Genomic DNA, 16,982 nt, shown 5'->3' on the forward strand with positions numbered 1-16,982 from the left:
GTTTCACAAGTATTTATAAAGCTGGACTTGGTTTATAAACAAAATGACCGTAAACATGAGAGATAGCATATTTCTCTGGGGAATTGTCATTTTCGCATCTGAAATAGCTGGTAAGTGAAATTTGAAAGTGTGCAGCTGGTTGAAAACCGTGTAAAACACAAGACGAACCCTCTCGGGTTTTAAGATTTTATGTGTAACGCGATGTTTTTCTTGGTTATACGAGGTGAAACATGCAGGGGAAACTGTGGAGAGGTTCTGGAGCAATGTTCCTGCCAAGAAACCTGCTTGTCTTTACTGAACTGCTGCTCAGACTTCATCCAGTCCTGTGTCCAGGTGTCTCCCCACACCAGTTCCATGCTGGGAGGAAGAGCCCTAAAGATCCTTGGCTTGGATCTTCATCCTGACGAGCACCTTGTCTGCAGGTTTGTCAGAATAAGCAGATAAAGTTACATTAAAACCATACCATATTTATTTATAAGGCACTTTTAAAAAGAACATACAGCTGACCAAAGTGCTGCACAGAAACAGCAAGTGAACAAAAACAGCTTAAGAAAATAAAATAACAATAAAATTGTAAAGTAAGAGATACAAACAGAAGACAAACAGTTAAAGAATATGACAACTCAGTCTTGCTAAAATGCTAAAGAATACAAATGTGTTTTTAAACGGCTTTTAAAAACAGCGAGGGAGTTACAGTAAATAGTCGAAGCTCCAGTAAAGTTTGATCATATACCAAAACTGAGTTGACATCGTGTAAAACGCCTAGAAATAACAGCAAAAACAGAAAAATAGTAGAGAGCTGTAGACCGCGTGCCACACACATCATTCTTCACTAACAAAATTAGTTAATTAGTTAAGAAAAACCTATAATGTTCAGGTTTAGATAAATCTGCCAGGTGTTGATGCTGTGATTATTATTCAGACCACAGTACTGCACAGTTTTGAGCCATTCCTCATATACATCATGCTTCTCTGGTGTTTAGTTTTCTCTTTCTGGTGTTTTGGGAGGTTTTCTTTAAACATTTTGGAATTTGGGTGCTCATCTTTCAGGTTCATTTGCCTGACCACTTTTAGAAGAAGGTTTATAAGTCAATATACTGTGACTTTTGAATCATTCAAGCATAGGAAAAGCACCCAACTTAACAGATAAAACAGTACTTGTAACATACGACATAGCAAAGAAACCAGTTTTAAAATTGAATCTCTATGTACTCTTATATGTTGTTTTAAAGACTCTGTGCTCCCCGTCTCTGTTGTATAATTATGAGAGATGGTTCAAGACTTCTCATATGGTGGTTACTGCTTCCTTGTACGCAAAGCATTGGAAAATAGTTCAGATTAACATAATGGCAGCAAGTTACATCTTCAGTTTAATCACTCACTGTCAAAACTAACATTTCTTTTGTAATGAAAGAACATGTGGCTGAGCTGCTGTTTTAGATGTTTGTTTTAATACCTGAGAAAATAGTGTTTTTTGACTTGTGGTTTCTATTGCACACATTCCTGTGAATTATCTGTGACTGATATTTGTAATAACAGTTTAGAAATAGCAGCACTCAATGCCAGACTTCATCTAGCAAGCAATAAAAAAATAATTCAACCTGCAACACGGTGATTAAATATTCTGCTGCTCCAAACCACTGTAATTAATTAGTCTTTTTTTTTTTTTTAAAGCCTCTGTGTTAATAATGTTTATAAATATTCAATATTCAAGCTTAAATTTGAGCTTCAATGATCTTATTCAGCTTTAGTTGGTGGCACTCATCATTTTCTGTGTAAGTCAGCTGGAAACAAATTGGGATCAGTGAAACTGATAATCATGTTTGAAAAGTTTTAAAAACACTTGTGTTTACAGAAGAGGCATAGATTACATGATGGTAAAAAGAATATTTTAAATGAAAACTTTCTGCTTCATTTGCAGGTTTAAAGGTGAAATTGAACGAGAGGGGTTTATTGATAAAGAAGGCTGTGCGTACTGTGTGTCGCCTCTGTTGTTTGAGACGGGCTGGATACCATTTGAAGTCTCAACAGATGGAATCAATTTTGACCGATCTGGAGAGTATCTGTCTGGTAGGTTGTTGAAATATTAAGATAAGATTTTTTTTTCCATCCCTGAACTTGTCAAAAGTACTTTGACCTAAACTGATTTAGGAATTTTTATTAATGTTCAAAAGGTTCAGAGGTTTTTATTTGTCATTGCTAAATGCCAGAAACACGAAGAGAATGAAGTTTGTTACCTGAGGCCTGATGACTCCACAAGATAAGCCGAAGAAGAATAACAGCAAATGCTTAGAGATATCGATATTTTCAGTGATTATAAGTTTTTATATGATTCATAACAGCCGGAGTGGGACTGTAAAGTTAAAATCTGACTGAAATTAGGTCATACAATCTGAAGCACGGCAGATCCACATCAGAAGGAATGAGAAAGAAAAGAATCAAGGTGGTGCAGTGACCAAGTCCAAGTCCAGACCTCAACATGACTAAAATGCTATGGCAGGACTTGAAGAGAGCTGCGGAAGAAGTGGACTTCCTCCTCATGTTCATGTCACATGGAAAAGGATTTAATTATTGTTACTAAAAGGTGATTTTTACAAGTGATTTACAATTTTAATGATTTACAATTTTAATGATTCCATTAAGAGACTATGTTAAACAATTGTCCCATTAAGCAAGTTGTCTTAACAAATTCACTTTAAGTTGGAGGTTATTATCACTGTTGTCAATTATAAAACTGTAAAAAGTCACAGCAGTGTAAGGAGGCAGGTTGCTATTAGTAACAAATTTCTTCCTATTTTTTACCCTTTTTAAAAATAAGTCGACTTAAATCACCTTAAAATTGCTGTTTGGCTGATAGTAGTTGACATGTTTTGATTTTTATTTATATTCTACTTTTTGTCATATTTTTATTTATTTGTTTGAAGTAAAGCAATCTAATTTATTTGGATTTAATTTTAGGGTGCAAGGCATGTTTACATATCCGCACAGACCTTTTATTATTAATTTTATTTGTTTATTTAGGTAGTTATTTGCCTCTCACCTGATGATTGCTGGGATAGGCATCAGCTTCCCACCAAGTGTTTATTTAACTAAGCTGAAAAGAGAACAAATGAATTTTTTTTTCCTTTTTTTTTTTTTTTTTTTGCTGTTTTAGTTCGTCCCAGCAAAGCAGACCCTACTTTTAAAGTCACACTGGTGAATGCAACACGGTGGCAGAACTACGGCACAGCAAACATTGCAGGACAGCTCACGATGACCTGGAACCGCTCTGCAATTGAAGCAGAAAAGGTCAACATAGAGCTGTGGGGTTACAGAGAAGTCAACAAGAGCACAGCGGCGGGGACGTCGTCACTAGAGGCAGAGTTGAGCTTTCTGTACTCGCTTGGCAGGAATCTGTCCAACACAGGCGTCTTCAGCTTCACCCCGGAGCCCAAAGAGAACTTCTCTGCCTGGGAGCTGGGGAACATCCGCATCACTGCTAGTTCCACAGCAGACGGAGAAAGGTATCCATTATTCATTTCCAGCTTGCAGCATCACAGTACAGCTTACATTTTGGTCAGTGTTTATTAAAATGCACATTAGGGGCCAAACTAACAATTTCATAAATATGTAATGAAACTTTACAAAGATGCAAGAATTTGTAAATGATTTTAAAGTATTTTTTATTATCTCCTTTCCATTTTTTTCTGTTATTTGGATTCAGTTGTGTCTTCAAACATGACCAACACCTGAAATCTAGTGTACCTTACTGAGATAATAAACAACAAAAATTAACTGTTTATTTATTTGCATTACTTGAACAGTCCCGTATTTGCAGTATTAGTCAGCCCACTTGGAGCTTAGACAATTTAATTTGATTTAAAACATGATTTCCCTCTGCAGAATAATACAGAATTTATTTTTATTTCTGTTTATTTAATTTAAAACATAATTTTCTTACAGGGTGGAATAATAGTAATAACAGCAGTTTTACTTTTTTCATTATCAGACAAATAAGATATTTTAGTGTGTTCCCTCTAGGTCTAGAGAAGTTATAAAAACCCAAAACAAGTTTTTTTTTTTTGTCATTCTGGCTTTTAACATAATACAGAGATAGAAGATATTAACTTCAAGAGTTTGAGCTGCAGTGTGAACTTTGTGCTCCAGAAAGAATGCAATGCCACTTTATTTATATCGTACTTTCAAAAAAACAAAGTTGACCAAATTGCCACAATGTGCAAAGTTAAAACTAAAAACAGAATAAATAACAAACAAGAAGACAATTAAAATGTAAAATACTACAACTAAGAGTAAACTAAAAATTGCTTTTCAACTTAAAGCAATCAAAATAAAATCAGATAAAAAACGTCAACTTGTCATTATGTAGACAAAGTCAGCGTAAACAAATAGATCTTCAGCAGAACGTTAAAAACCGATCAGAGGGGGCCTGTCTAATTTATAAAGGCAGCTTATTTAACAGTTTAGGTGTTGCCACTGCAAAGGCCTGGTCCCCCCTGAGCTTCCATTTAGTTCTTTGTACAGTGTGTTGAAGTTGGTCAGCTGACCTGAGAGAGGGTGTGTTGGGATGGAGGGGCTTTAGAGAGGTACGGCAGGGCAGCACCATTCCAACACTTAAAAACAAATAAAAGCAACTTGAAATGGAAGTGAAGAGATGATAAAACTGGAGTGATGTGCTCATAAGAAAGAAATAGAAGGCGATACTGAATGATGAACTTGTCCGTACACAGGGATGCACAAGGACTCTGGGACGGAGGCCACGTATTAGTGTGGCACCTGGAGCAGACTTTCAAAGACGACTCTTCAGCCTGGGCACAGAACAAGTGTCTGCAGTGGGACGCTGTGGAGGAGAAACTGCCCGACTTCCTGAACGAGCTCATTGACTGTCCTTGTACTCTGGCCCAAGCCCGAGCAGATACAGGCAGGTTTCATGTGAGTACTCCAACCATCAATAAAAGATTAAAAGTGTATATTCCTCTGCTAACTTACAAACGGAGCAAAATAAAAGGAGGAAAATGATCATTTAATTTTTATTGTGGGAATGGATGTTTTTCTTGGCTACCTGAAAGTACTTTTTTATTGAATGAGTTCTACTGTATGACAGTGATATAAAAAATGTTGAGTTGTCTTTAGACCCTTTATTTTAAAAACTAAAATTCAATCTGAAACCAAAACTGTGACAAAGTGGAGCTCTTTATGGAACATTTAGTCTTTGACAGGCGGAACAACATCTAAAAGTTTCTGACTTTATACAGTTTTGTTTTTCAGAAGGACGCTGAAAGATAAAGCAAATAATAATGTGCTTTCTTTTTTAGGAAGGATCATTTTAATAATTATAATCTTCAGACAAATCAGGGAACATTTCATGGATTTATGGTTAGATTTGTGTCATACATAATGCACTAAATAAAGTTTCCAAACAGTTTAGTTCCCACGATTCTTTCTATAACTTGTAGCTTAGAGTTTTATCAAACAAACAAAAGAACTTGGGATTCATTTGCACAGAAACAGCAGATTTGAATGAATCCATTTTTCTCTAAACTAGGGGTTTCCTCAAGGGCTGCAGTCCTGCAGGTTCTAGATGTTTCCCTGCTTCAACACACCTGATACAAATTAAATGACTCCTCTAGAGCTTGTTGTTTTTACCCAATTCATTGATCTAATTCAGGTGTGTTACAGCAGGAAAAATCCAAAACCTGTGGGACAACCACCCTCGAGAACTGACTCTCAGCACTCCTGCTCTGTTCCACATACAAAAACAAGAAACAAAAATATTCAGGATGAACATAAAGAATATATTTCATGTTGAACTGGAAGAGCTCTCCTTCAAGTTAAAAAAGAACATTGCAAAAAGAAAATCATACCAAAAATAGTTACTTTATGTGGTATTGGGTTGAACTGACACTGTGCATGCATATTTATGTATTACAGCTTCTGCTACAAAGAACATCTTTGTGGGGCAGAGCTGAAGCATAGCAGAGAGGGAGGGACTTGCAAGTTTTCCTTTTAATTTGAAGTTTCACCCATCCTCTGTCCATGGTTATCAGATTCTGCTTCAAGTCAACAGAAGTTACATTGTTCAGCATGTTTTTTTTATCAGAAAACTGTCACATATATCCTTTTTTTTTAATCCGTTTGTTATTCCAGACTGATTACAGCTGTGACATCAAGACAGGAAGTGTTTGTACTTATCACCCAGGTAGTGTCCACTGTGTCAGAGGAATTCAGGCCAGGTAGGAGAGACAAGAAGACAGACAAAGTTTAATCCTTCAGAAAATTAAAAATAAGTTTTTTTTCCCCTTTTTGACGTGATATGAATTAATATTTCTTACAGTCCCCTCCATGGCTCGGGGCAGCAGTGCTGCTATGACGGTGCTGGTGCTCTGGTGCTGACAGGAGACTCAGCTGGTGGCAGCACCCCAGACAGGGCTCACGACTGGGGCGCACCTCCGTACCGGGAGCCCCCCCGGGTGCCAGGGTATTCTCACTGGCTTTATGATGTTATGAGCTTCCACTACTGTTGCCTGTGGTCTGACCTCTGCCACATCTACTTCAAACATCGACCTTCAAGTGGATGCCACAACTACAAGCCGCCACAAGCAGGTTAGACCACTGAAAGCAAACCAAGTGTGTATTATTACAAAGGGCTTTCAGTGTATTTTAAAGGCATGTTGTCAAGTGTGTATTATTACAAAGGGCTTTCAGTGTATTTTAAAGGCATGTTGTCATCTGTTTCAACTGTATGCCCTTTTTTTGACTCTTGATTTTGAGCTCTTCAGCTCATAATCTTGCTTGATCTTTGCTGTTTACTTGGTCTCTATTCTGATTTCTGTGACTTAATTTGTCACAAAACTGGGACTGAAAAGCTAATGGCAAACGGCAAGAAATGGCACCAGTGTGTGTGTGTGTGTGTGTTTGTTAATCTTTATGTTAATCTGCTTTTTTGTGTTCATAGGTTCATACACACACATAATGTTGTCTGGACTTAATACTTGACCAACTTGCAGGTGGATGAATGACAGACTGCAGCAAGGAGTTAAGATGTGTAGCAAAATCAGACCATGCAACTATCCAGCTGCTTATCAGAGACAAAAAGCTGATATTAGAGAAACTGTGCTGAGATGAGCAAAACGTCAAGAATAGATTTGCATTTGAGCGGAGTGTATCCATACTTGTTCTGTTTCTCCATACTTTGCAGGGGTTGTCCTTGGTAATCTGCATTTTGTAACATTTGATGGCCTCAATTTCACTTTCAATGGCAAAGGAGAGTATTACCTTGTGTGGTCACCAGACGGAGAGCTGAGTGTTCAGGCCCGAACAGAACAGGTGAAACTTAAAAACGGTGAGTCCATGATGTGAATGTCCTGCCTGTATCACCTCATTCATCCCCTTTACAGTAACAGACATCTCAGAGCTTATTTTGGATTAAACTTGTTTAGAGAGATGTTTTTCTTTTAAATGTTTTGTTCTTTTTTAACTTTATCTTCTCTATGATGAACTGTAAATGTATGATGAACTGTGCTTATACAGTCCATCAGAGGCCTATTAAGGGCATTAAAAGGGCTTATTTTACTTTTAATTCACTTTTGGGAAGTTCTGGTTTCGGGTGTTTTTATGGGTGGGACATTATGGTTCTTACTTTTACTCTTTTAGCTCCTCTGTGTCTTCAGGTCAGATGTGATTAAATAGGAACAGATGCAGCTTCAGCAGTTAATTTCTTCAGACAGCATATATCTTGAAATACTTGAAATCGCACTACATATATGTATGTGTATATATATATATATATATATATATATATATATATATATATATATATATATATATATATATATATATATATATATATATATATATGTGTATATATATATATATATATATGTATATATATATATATATAATATGTATATATATATATATATAATGTATATATACATATATATATATATGTATATATACATATATATATATATGTATATATATATATATATATATATATATATATATATATATATATATATATAATGTATATATACATATATATATATATATATATAATATATATATATATATATATATATATATATATATATATATATATATATATATATATATATATATATATATATATATATATATATATATAATGTGTATATATATGTATGTATGTATACTTTAAAAAAAAATTTTTTTAAATCACTTTAAGTCCATAATGCATACATAATGTGATGTTTTTGTTTTAATTAACTAGGAACCTTGGTTGAAACCACACAGCTGTCTTCACTGGCTATGCAGGAGAATTCATCTGATGTTGTTGAGGTTCGGCTCATAGATGAACATCTTCAGGTGCTGCGGAACCACAAGATTTTACCGTTATTTGAGCAAAGATGGATGGATTTACATGGTGAGGAGCATCAATCTTTTCACTCCTGCTTCTTTCATCAGTGACAAAAGGAACTTTCTGCAGGGACTGGGGACTTAACAGAGACCGGGGGAGGAATTTCCTCTCCGAAAGCCCAGTTCTTAAGGTCTTTGTTATAAGATTCTTTACTTTTGTTTCAGTCATCTCATGAGAAGGGATTATCAGAAAACCAGAGGTGGCAGTTCCTGGTCCAGAAAGTAAAAGTCCTGCCTGTACATTTAGAAGAGGTGTTTTCACTAACAGGCTTGTTTACCTGGAAAATAAACTCTGCTCATTAAATTCAGCTCATTTGGTGACTGGTCGGAACAGCTGCTGGACAGGACTTTTACTTTCTGGACCAGGAATTGCCGCCTCTGCAGAAAATAAAGCAGTACTTTGTGAATTCTGAGAGTTTGTAGATTATTTTCTAAGGCACAATAAAGAATAGAAAAACAATCTGCACATCCCTGTAGGTAGGTGCTACATCACATTTCAATCAATGTTAAGCAAACACCTGAATTTCCACCTCATTGCCATCTGTTTGTCAGGCTTGCCATCCTGACTCAGAGCAGCAAGGAGAGATTGTTGTTTTTCTTTCTCACCTATGCAGAAATCTTTGCTGGGACCTTAGACTCCAGATAAAATGCAGTAAATCCTGTTTAGTAAGACTTTGCAACCGCTCCTTGTGCTTTGATTTCTACTCAGTCATTTTAGTCACGAGGAAGGTCTGCTGCAGAGCCGCATGCCAAAGTAACAGGTGATGGCAATCCTAGTAGGGTTAGTATGAAGCATTAAGGCAGGAAAGAACAAAGCAAAAAAACCATTTAAGAATAATCAGGAAGCAAATCAGAACACAACTCGACAAAAAACAGAAAAGATTCAAACAAACACAAAATCTGGCATTAGAAACTCAACAATTCTTTCTCTCCCAGGTGTGTTTGTGTTCGCGCCCTGCCCTCACAATGTGACGGTCATGTTTTCCTCTGGTGTTGGTGTGGAGGTTCGGTTGTATGGAGGAACCATGGTAGCTACTGTTTTGCTTCCTGCAAAGTTTTTTAACCACACCCAGGGTCTTCTTGGAATGATGAACTTTGACCCATCAGATGACTTGATGACCCAATTGGGAGATGTCATTTCAGCTGACGCATCACCAGAGGAAATCTTTACCTTTGGAGCCGGATGTGAGTGTTAAGGAGTTGTTAAATTTGTGTTCACTAATAATCGATTGTCAGACTTTGACTATCCAAGTGAAAACACACGTCTGGGGCCTGAAAACATTCTTACAGAGCATGATATCAACATGACGTGTTATTTGTTTCTTCTTGCAGGGAACATTTCCAAAACATCTTCCCTTTTTACCTACGACACAAAATACCTCGTGGATTCTTACTATGTCCCTCCAAGCCACGACACTGCTTTTGTTCCTGCCTATTCTTTACCAGAGAGACCTGATGACCCTTTGGTAGCAGGCATGTTGTTGATGTGCAAGGGAGAGGGGGCACAGTTCTGTAGATACGACACTCTGATCACTGGGAGTCTTGCAGTGGGGAACTCAACACTGATGGCATACCAAAGTTATCAGGCTCGAATGGAAGCTCTGCAGCCAGGTACAGAATGAAGAAAGCTCGGATGTTTACATCCATGTTTCTTTTGCACACAAAGTACAAAAAATGATGACATATTTTACCCATTTTAGTTAATGTATTTGTTTTAAGACTTTGAGGACAAGTCTTATATATGAAGTGCACCTGTGTTTGTGTGTATGTGTGTTAGGTTATAATGCATTATTATAAAACATTATATATATTTGATACAAAGTATTTTAGGCAGTTTAATCAAGTTTTACATTTTTTAAAAATAAAATTGTCTTTAGTTAACACTGATTTCTGGACATATTATTGGTCCTTAGTGGTGTCGTGTGGTTGGCTTGCCCCTCCAAGGAATGGTAAGAAGAACGGGACACATTACCTGCAGGGGGACACCCTGAGCTTCATCTGCAATGACGGCTACATCCTGTACAGTTCAGCAGAGCGCACCTGTATGGAGGACGGGACATGGACAGGAAAGCAGCCTTACTGTATTATAGGTTAGTACAAGTAGCTGTTTCATCTACCGTAATGAAGTTGTTCAAAAGAAAACTGATACCAAAGATCAAGGATTTTTTTAAAGAATTTTTAAAATAAATGATTACATTTAATGTGAAACACTTAAAAAAAACAAAAAAAAAAAAAAAAAAAAAAAAAACTCTTGCTGGGGTATTTACTGATGCATTCATGTCATGATTGAGAGTCAGCTGCGGCACAGCAGTGCTTTCATAAGCTGTCTGTTTTAAATCAAACACAGAGGAAACACTGGTCTGTATCACACATTGATGCTGTGAAATGGATCATGTGAGTTTGGTCCAGTTTATAAGTCCTTAAACTAAAACAGATTCTCATTTGAAATTTAATAAAAAGTCCTGCGTGCCCCCCGACCCCCCCTCTGCAACACAATGTCATTAAAGTGTTCATTAAGGTGGGACTTAAAATGAATAAATCCTTTTCTTTTATCTGTGATCGATTTTTTTTTTTTTCTTGTAAGAGAATGTCATTTCTGAAACTGATTCTCTGCCTTCCCCACAGGGAGAAACTTGATAAAACCTTTTTTCTTTCATGCTGTCGCTTTAAATTAAATGTTAAATAGAACTGGCGTGCTGTTAGTTGTGCAGGCCGTTACCAACAGAACTATAAAGATCCAAACCCGGACTGGCTTTGCTTTGTGTTTGGTGAATTAGAAACACCTGGAATCGCAGTAACTTTCAGACCGTCTTCAAACCATGAACTTACATTGTATTCCTGTAGTACCTAACTGTTACCATGAGGTGGCAGTATTTCCTTCTCAATGCCCAATGTTTTCTGTTTTGGACTGCATAAATAAGTGATTCCCACTCTTACGATGTCATGATATGGCCTTTGTTGTGTACGAGTGAATGACGTTAGCTTCAAGGATTTTCTTCATTATTGTTAGTGAAGTTATGAATCAAATAGAAAACCACTTGACCTGTGATACCCCTCTACCTTCATCCCTCCACTCTCTCCATCCTTTCCAAGGGCACGTCAAAGCTGCAAACACAGACTTCCTCTTGATACTGATCAGGCTGTGGGAACTTTGAAACTGAACACATCAGATTTGGAGTCTTGTTTAGTCTCAGCTGGACACAGATGATACTCTTATCAAACACACACACAGTATCACCGGCCACTTCATTAGGTACACCTGTTCAAGTCCTTTTAACACCAATATGTAAACAGCCAATCACATTGTAGCAAATCCATTAAATCACGTCGACATGGTCAAAATGACTCGCTGAAGTTCAAACTGAGCATCAGAATGAAGAAAGAAGGGGTGTATCGTTACCTGGGCAGGTGAGGCATATAGGGGGAACGCGTCACTAGTTTGGTAGATGTTTGGCCCGGAAGGGCAAATGATTTTTGACCGCAGGGCGCAACGTGTAAATGCCACAAGATTATTGCAGATTGAATAAAGATGGATGAACCTGAAATTAAGCAATCTGAGTGAAGTCAATCACTGTAACGCGGCGCATCAAGACACTCTCGTGCCAAGATATCTCAGTAGCTTTGGTTAGACTTAGCTCCTTCAATATTAGTCAAAAACCATTTGCCCTTCCGGGCCAAACATCTACCAAACTAGTGACGCGTTCCCCCTATGTGCGTCATCTGCCCAGGTAACAATACAGCGCCCTCTAACAGCACCAATGAGAACGCAATTAAAGAAATCGCTCCTATAAGGGGATTAAAACTTTGAACGTGACGTGGTTGTTGGTCTGAGTATTTTAGAAACCGCTGATCTACTGGGATTTCAAACAACCATCTCAAAGGTTTACAGAGTATGATCTGAAAAAGAAAATATCTACAAAACGTAGACATCTACAAAATGCCTTGTAGATGTCAAAGGAGAACAGACAGGCTGCTGGGAGATGATAGTGAGGCAATGGTAACTCAAATTAACGCTAGTACCAACCAAGTTGGGCAGAATAACGTGTCTGAACTCACAACACATCCAACCATGAAGCAGATGGGCTGCAGCAGATGAGGACCACAGTGGATGCCACCAACGACAGACAACAGAACATTGGGGGAGAAAAATGCCTGGTTAAGTCTCCATTTCAGCTGCAATATGGATCCATCTGGGCTTGTAGCAATAGTTCTTTGCTTGTTAAGGTGGTCTAATGGTTTGGGGGCGTATTTTCTTGGCACACTTTGGGTCCCCGACTACCAACTTGTCATTTAAATGCCACTGTTTACCTGGCTATAGTTACTTACTTTGTCCATCCCTGTATGACAACACTATAGCATCTATTGGTGGCCACTTCCTGCAAGATAATGTACCATGACAAAAAGCTCAAATCACCTCAACTACTGCATTCACCAGATTTCAGCCCAACAGAGCAGCTTTGGGATATGGTTGAGCCGGAGATACTCATCATGAATGTGCAACTTGCAAATCTGCAGCAACTGTGTGATGCTATCATGTCAATATGGAGCAAAATCTCAGAGGAATATGACAAATACCTTGTTAAACCAATACCACAAAGAATTAAGGCAGCTCTATAAAGCTCAAAACCTTCTTACTAGTAAGGTTTATCTAATAAATTGGCCAGTTTGTGTATTAAGAGTCGGTTATCTGGTGCAAAATTGCTACACTCAAACATTAAATTTATATGACATTCATCCAGTGACTACACAGTATGAAATTCTATAAAGCATCGACTCTAATACGTGTTAAAGCGGCGTGCTGCTTATAAGTGTACACTCACTGACACATGCATGCACTTAAAGATGCATAAACTGTGACGGAGAGCTTCATTCCACACAATAAAGCACAAATAAACACACAAAGGGGGCCTTTTTAATATGGAACAATGATCACTTCTGCTTTGAGGCTCTCATTACACAAATTGGAGCTAACAACTGTCAACATGACCTGAGGTGCACAATGGCAGGTGTTGCATGAGCCGTTTCCTCCACTATGCAAATATAACCTCTAACCAAGTAAACAACACTAAATACAGACTACGCATGAGCCTTTTCCCTCCCATATGAATCATTGCAGCGTAATGTGGAAGCCGAACGGAGAACTGAAGTTAACATTAAAAGGACATGCCGCTGAACATGAAATGCCACCATAACCAGTCTGACATCCTCTTAATGACTGCTGTGGAAATAGTTCCTGTCAGTGGAGGTGACAGGAAGTCCAAACCATGTATAAATGGATCTGTGGAAGAATCAGCCCCTCACTAAAAGCCTTACCTATTAAACATAGATGCCCTGCTCTTCAGTGTGCTTTTAACTCATTTAGACTTTACTCTGTGGTGGTGGTGTTGTGTATTTTGATTATAATTTAGGAAAAATCTCAAAATTATGTCTTTGTTGGGAAGGAGTAGTGAAGAGCTTTTAGGGGTGGTAATTTTGACAGATGCTCAAAACAATAGAATTTACCAGCATGGCTTTAGTCTCTGAAAAACAAGAGATGTCCCTGTTTGCATCCATACCTGTACCAGGTTCATCTCACCTTAATGGCTTTATAATGTTGCAGAAGTCCCTACATAGAGGATAGGACAGTGATTAAAGGAGAGGTGACAGCTGCCAGAAAGGCATTTTCACAGGAAAAAGTGTTGTAGGCTGCAAGTGGAGGCTTTCAATTTTTCTGCCAGCTGTTCTTCCCTCAGATTCCCCTGAGACAGAAGCAGCTGAGCGCTAAGGGACGCACAAAAGTGGCTGAAAAGTTACAGAAATTTCAAAGAAATCACAAGAGAAGTGAGCTGCAGAAGCTTACTACTTCTGAAATGTCCAGACTGTTAGGAACCCTGATCATGGACTTCAGTAAAGTGAATCTGCAGTGAAAGGTAATGTTTAGTTGGCTTCTACTTGACTTTGTGTTAACTGTGACTAGGTGCAGTTTAATCTTTTGTATTTGGAACATTTGATGACTGGAGTTTAAAGCTGACATGCGTTTGGGATTCCAAGAATATTTGCACTCATCACCTCACATCAGACACACACAGTAGCTCTGAGCAGAAACATGCACTGCAACCAGAGAGAGCAGAATCAACAGATTTATTTTAAGATTTTATCTGCGCTGTCAAAAAAAAAAAAAAAAAAAAAGAGAGAGCGAGAAAAGCTGTGGGTGTCGGGGCGTAGCAGGGTTATAAAAACAGTCTTTTCATTTCTGATTATCCTCTTTTTGCATCTAAGTACAAATAATTCTGATGGATGATGTTTACTCCATCAATTTCCAATAATTGGACAATAACTTTTTGCTTTACTGTCGGCTTTAACCTGTTCGGTCAAATGTCATGATTTCTGTCATGTAGAAATGCAGCAGTTTCAGAAGGTGTGCTTTTGCTCCCTGAAGCTTCACATTTTGATCGGTGGAGATCGTTTCAGCTGAGTGATCTGCTCGCTTTGAGTGTCGCCAGCAGGAGGAATGGGGTGATTGTTAACACCTGCTGAATGCAAGTCCTCCACATGCTCCAAGTTTAATTATATCCAGGGCAGCTTTGCAACATTGATGCTGAAGGCTTCAGCGTTTCAGAGTTTGTCACGGTGTATCCAAGGTCTGGATACTTTTTAAGCAAAATGGATTGGACTTATGGTAAAATTAGCAGTGCTGGATGTAGTTCAGTTGGCTTCACACCTGTTTATGTGAAAGACGTTTTTAAGCACCAGAACATGTATTCATAGTTAACATCTGCCGCCACTTCACAATAATACATCCACTGATTGATGACGTTAGAAACAGTGATTTGTTTTGATTTAATGCTGTGTTTCTAGGAATAATTGGGTCCCGTCATACATATCTAAAATAGTGAAACATTTTGTAGCCCCCATATTCCCTAAAGAGGTTTTTCTCCCCCGCAGTGTGTTCAAGACACCTTAGAAGACCCATGTTCATTCCCCTGAGGGATTCTGACAGCATAGGTTGGACCTGCACAATATTAGGCTGTTTAAATATTGTTGACATTTGTTGTACAAATGAAATTTTCCCTCTAGTTTACCATGAACCAAAGAAATGTTTGGGTTAAGTTTATTTGAGGCAGATGCCATCAGATGGCATATTAGTTTTATTTTAAGTCAACTAAGGAACATAAAAACAAATATTTTCAGATCATTTTTAAGAGAGAATCTTAAATTCCTGATTTAAAGTGAATTCATGTCGTACAAATAAGTGAATGCCACATTTGGTCTTGCACATCGAAATGTCTACATTTCATGTACCAATATAACAGCATTTTTAGTAGAGGTGGGAAATCGAATCGAAAAATTGAAAATCAGGATTTTTTGCTTCAAAATTTTGAAATAGTTTCTTTTTTTGTTAAAATTTTTTTTTTTTTTTCAAATAAATAAATAATCCATTAAAAGGTTTTTTTGTCATTTTTTATTGAGTTTTTATTGATCTTTATACTTGTCATCTTGGGCATTATGGAATGATGGTCTGACTACTGGGTTGTTTTTTCCTAATTGAAATCAAGAAAAATGACAAGCAAAAAAGTTTTATACATGTTTTTGTTTTTAATCTACAAAAATCAGCAATATCGAAGAAAATTGGAAAAAGAAAATCGCCCAAAAAATCTGAATCGACTCTAATTGAGACAAAAGCGCATCATTACAGCCCTAATTTTTAGTATAAATAAATACCCTCTACTGGCAAATAATAAAAACATTTTTAACAGAATCTCAAAGTGCTACAGGTTAAAAGAAGCATAAGAACAGACAAGTTCATGAACAATTAATATACAAAAAATTATGGGGCACATTCAAGCGCTCACCCAGAGCATTCCACAGCTGTGGAGCAGTAGTCTGAAATGACCCATCCCCCATTGTGCTTAGCCTGGTCCTGGGTGGGCAAATTATATCTAATCGTTTCTACTTAGACCTCAGATGGTTTTTGTGGTGAAGCACCCTTCTAAGTTCTGGTCTGCTGAATATCTGCGTTACAATCCCAAAAAATTCTCATACGTATGCGTTTATGTGGAAGGCAAAATTGAGGGAAAAGTCTGACTCTGGATGGAATCTGGAATTTCCAAGTTCCTGGTGTGTGCATATATTTTGTGATTCTAGTTTTCGTGATAAAACAAAAGGAGCTGATATAATTATTCATAGTGATTGTATATATGCTTTTCTTTAGAAAATAGAAATTTGGCTCAATTTCTGTTAAAAAGTGACTGAATCCAAGCACCAATACAAACTATAACTAGTTTTTATGTATCTTGCATACAGTACTGGTACAAGAACTCTTAAAGTTATACTAGTTCCAGCCAAGAGTTAATGCCCATGCTTCCATTCTCCTTCAGGAGAGCAACAATAAATTGGCCATCATGAGCAGATAAATGAAATAAAATGGTTTGTCAGTCTGATTAGTGCTCTTCTGCACAAAGGAAATGGCTAAATCATTGACAGATGGGGGGCTTTATTTTGATCAATTTCATTGTGAATGGTCGATCTTGTGTTAGATTCATTGGTTGCAGAATGATGTCACTAAATAGGTGTATAATTAATGATTTGTCCACCTACTTAATTTGTTC

At 37.4% G+C, this 16,982-nt stretch overlaps 1 protein-coding gene across 1 annotated transcript in view; it reads left to right on the forward strand.

The window, feature by feature from the left end:
* Nucleotides 1-201: 201 nt before the first annotated feature.
* susd2 (sushi domain containing 2) overlaps nt 202-16,982 on the forward strand; it is a gene marked incomplete at both ends in the record, with an annotated part of 18,335 nt that continues 1,554 nt past the window's right edge. The window contains 11 exons of the mRNA XM_079251217.1: nt 202-422; nt 1,922-2,070; nt 3,155-3,503; nt 4,728-4,929; nt 6,145-6,230; nt 6,332-6,600; nt 7,196-7,339; nt 8,249-8,401; nt 9,331-9,579; nt 9,727-10,005; nt 10,308-10,484. Of these exons, the coding sequence (XP_079107343.1) occupies nt 202-422; nt 1,922-2,070; nt 3,155-3,503; nt 4,728-4,929; nt 6,145-6,230; nt 6,332-6,600; nt 7,196-7,339; nt 8,249-8,401; nt 9,331-9,579; nt 9,727-10,005; nt 10,308-10,484 (2,278 nt within the window). The remainder of the gene's footprint in view (nt 423-1,921; nt 2,071-3,154; nt 3,504-4,727; nt 4,930-6,144; nt 6,231-6,331; nt 6,601-7,195; nt 7,340-8,248; nt 8,402-9,330; nt 9,580-9,726; nt 10,006-10,307; nt 10,485-16,982) is intronic.

The sequence above is a fragment of the Telmatherina bonti genome (assembly GCF_933228915.1).
Source record: "Telmatherina bonti genome assembly, chromosome: 13".
Taxonomy (NCBI): domain Eukaryota; kingdom Metazoa; phylum Chordata; class Actinopteri; order Atheriniformes; family Telmatherinidae; genus Telmatherina; species Telmatherina bonti.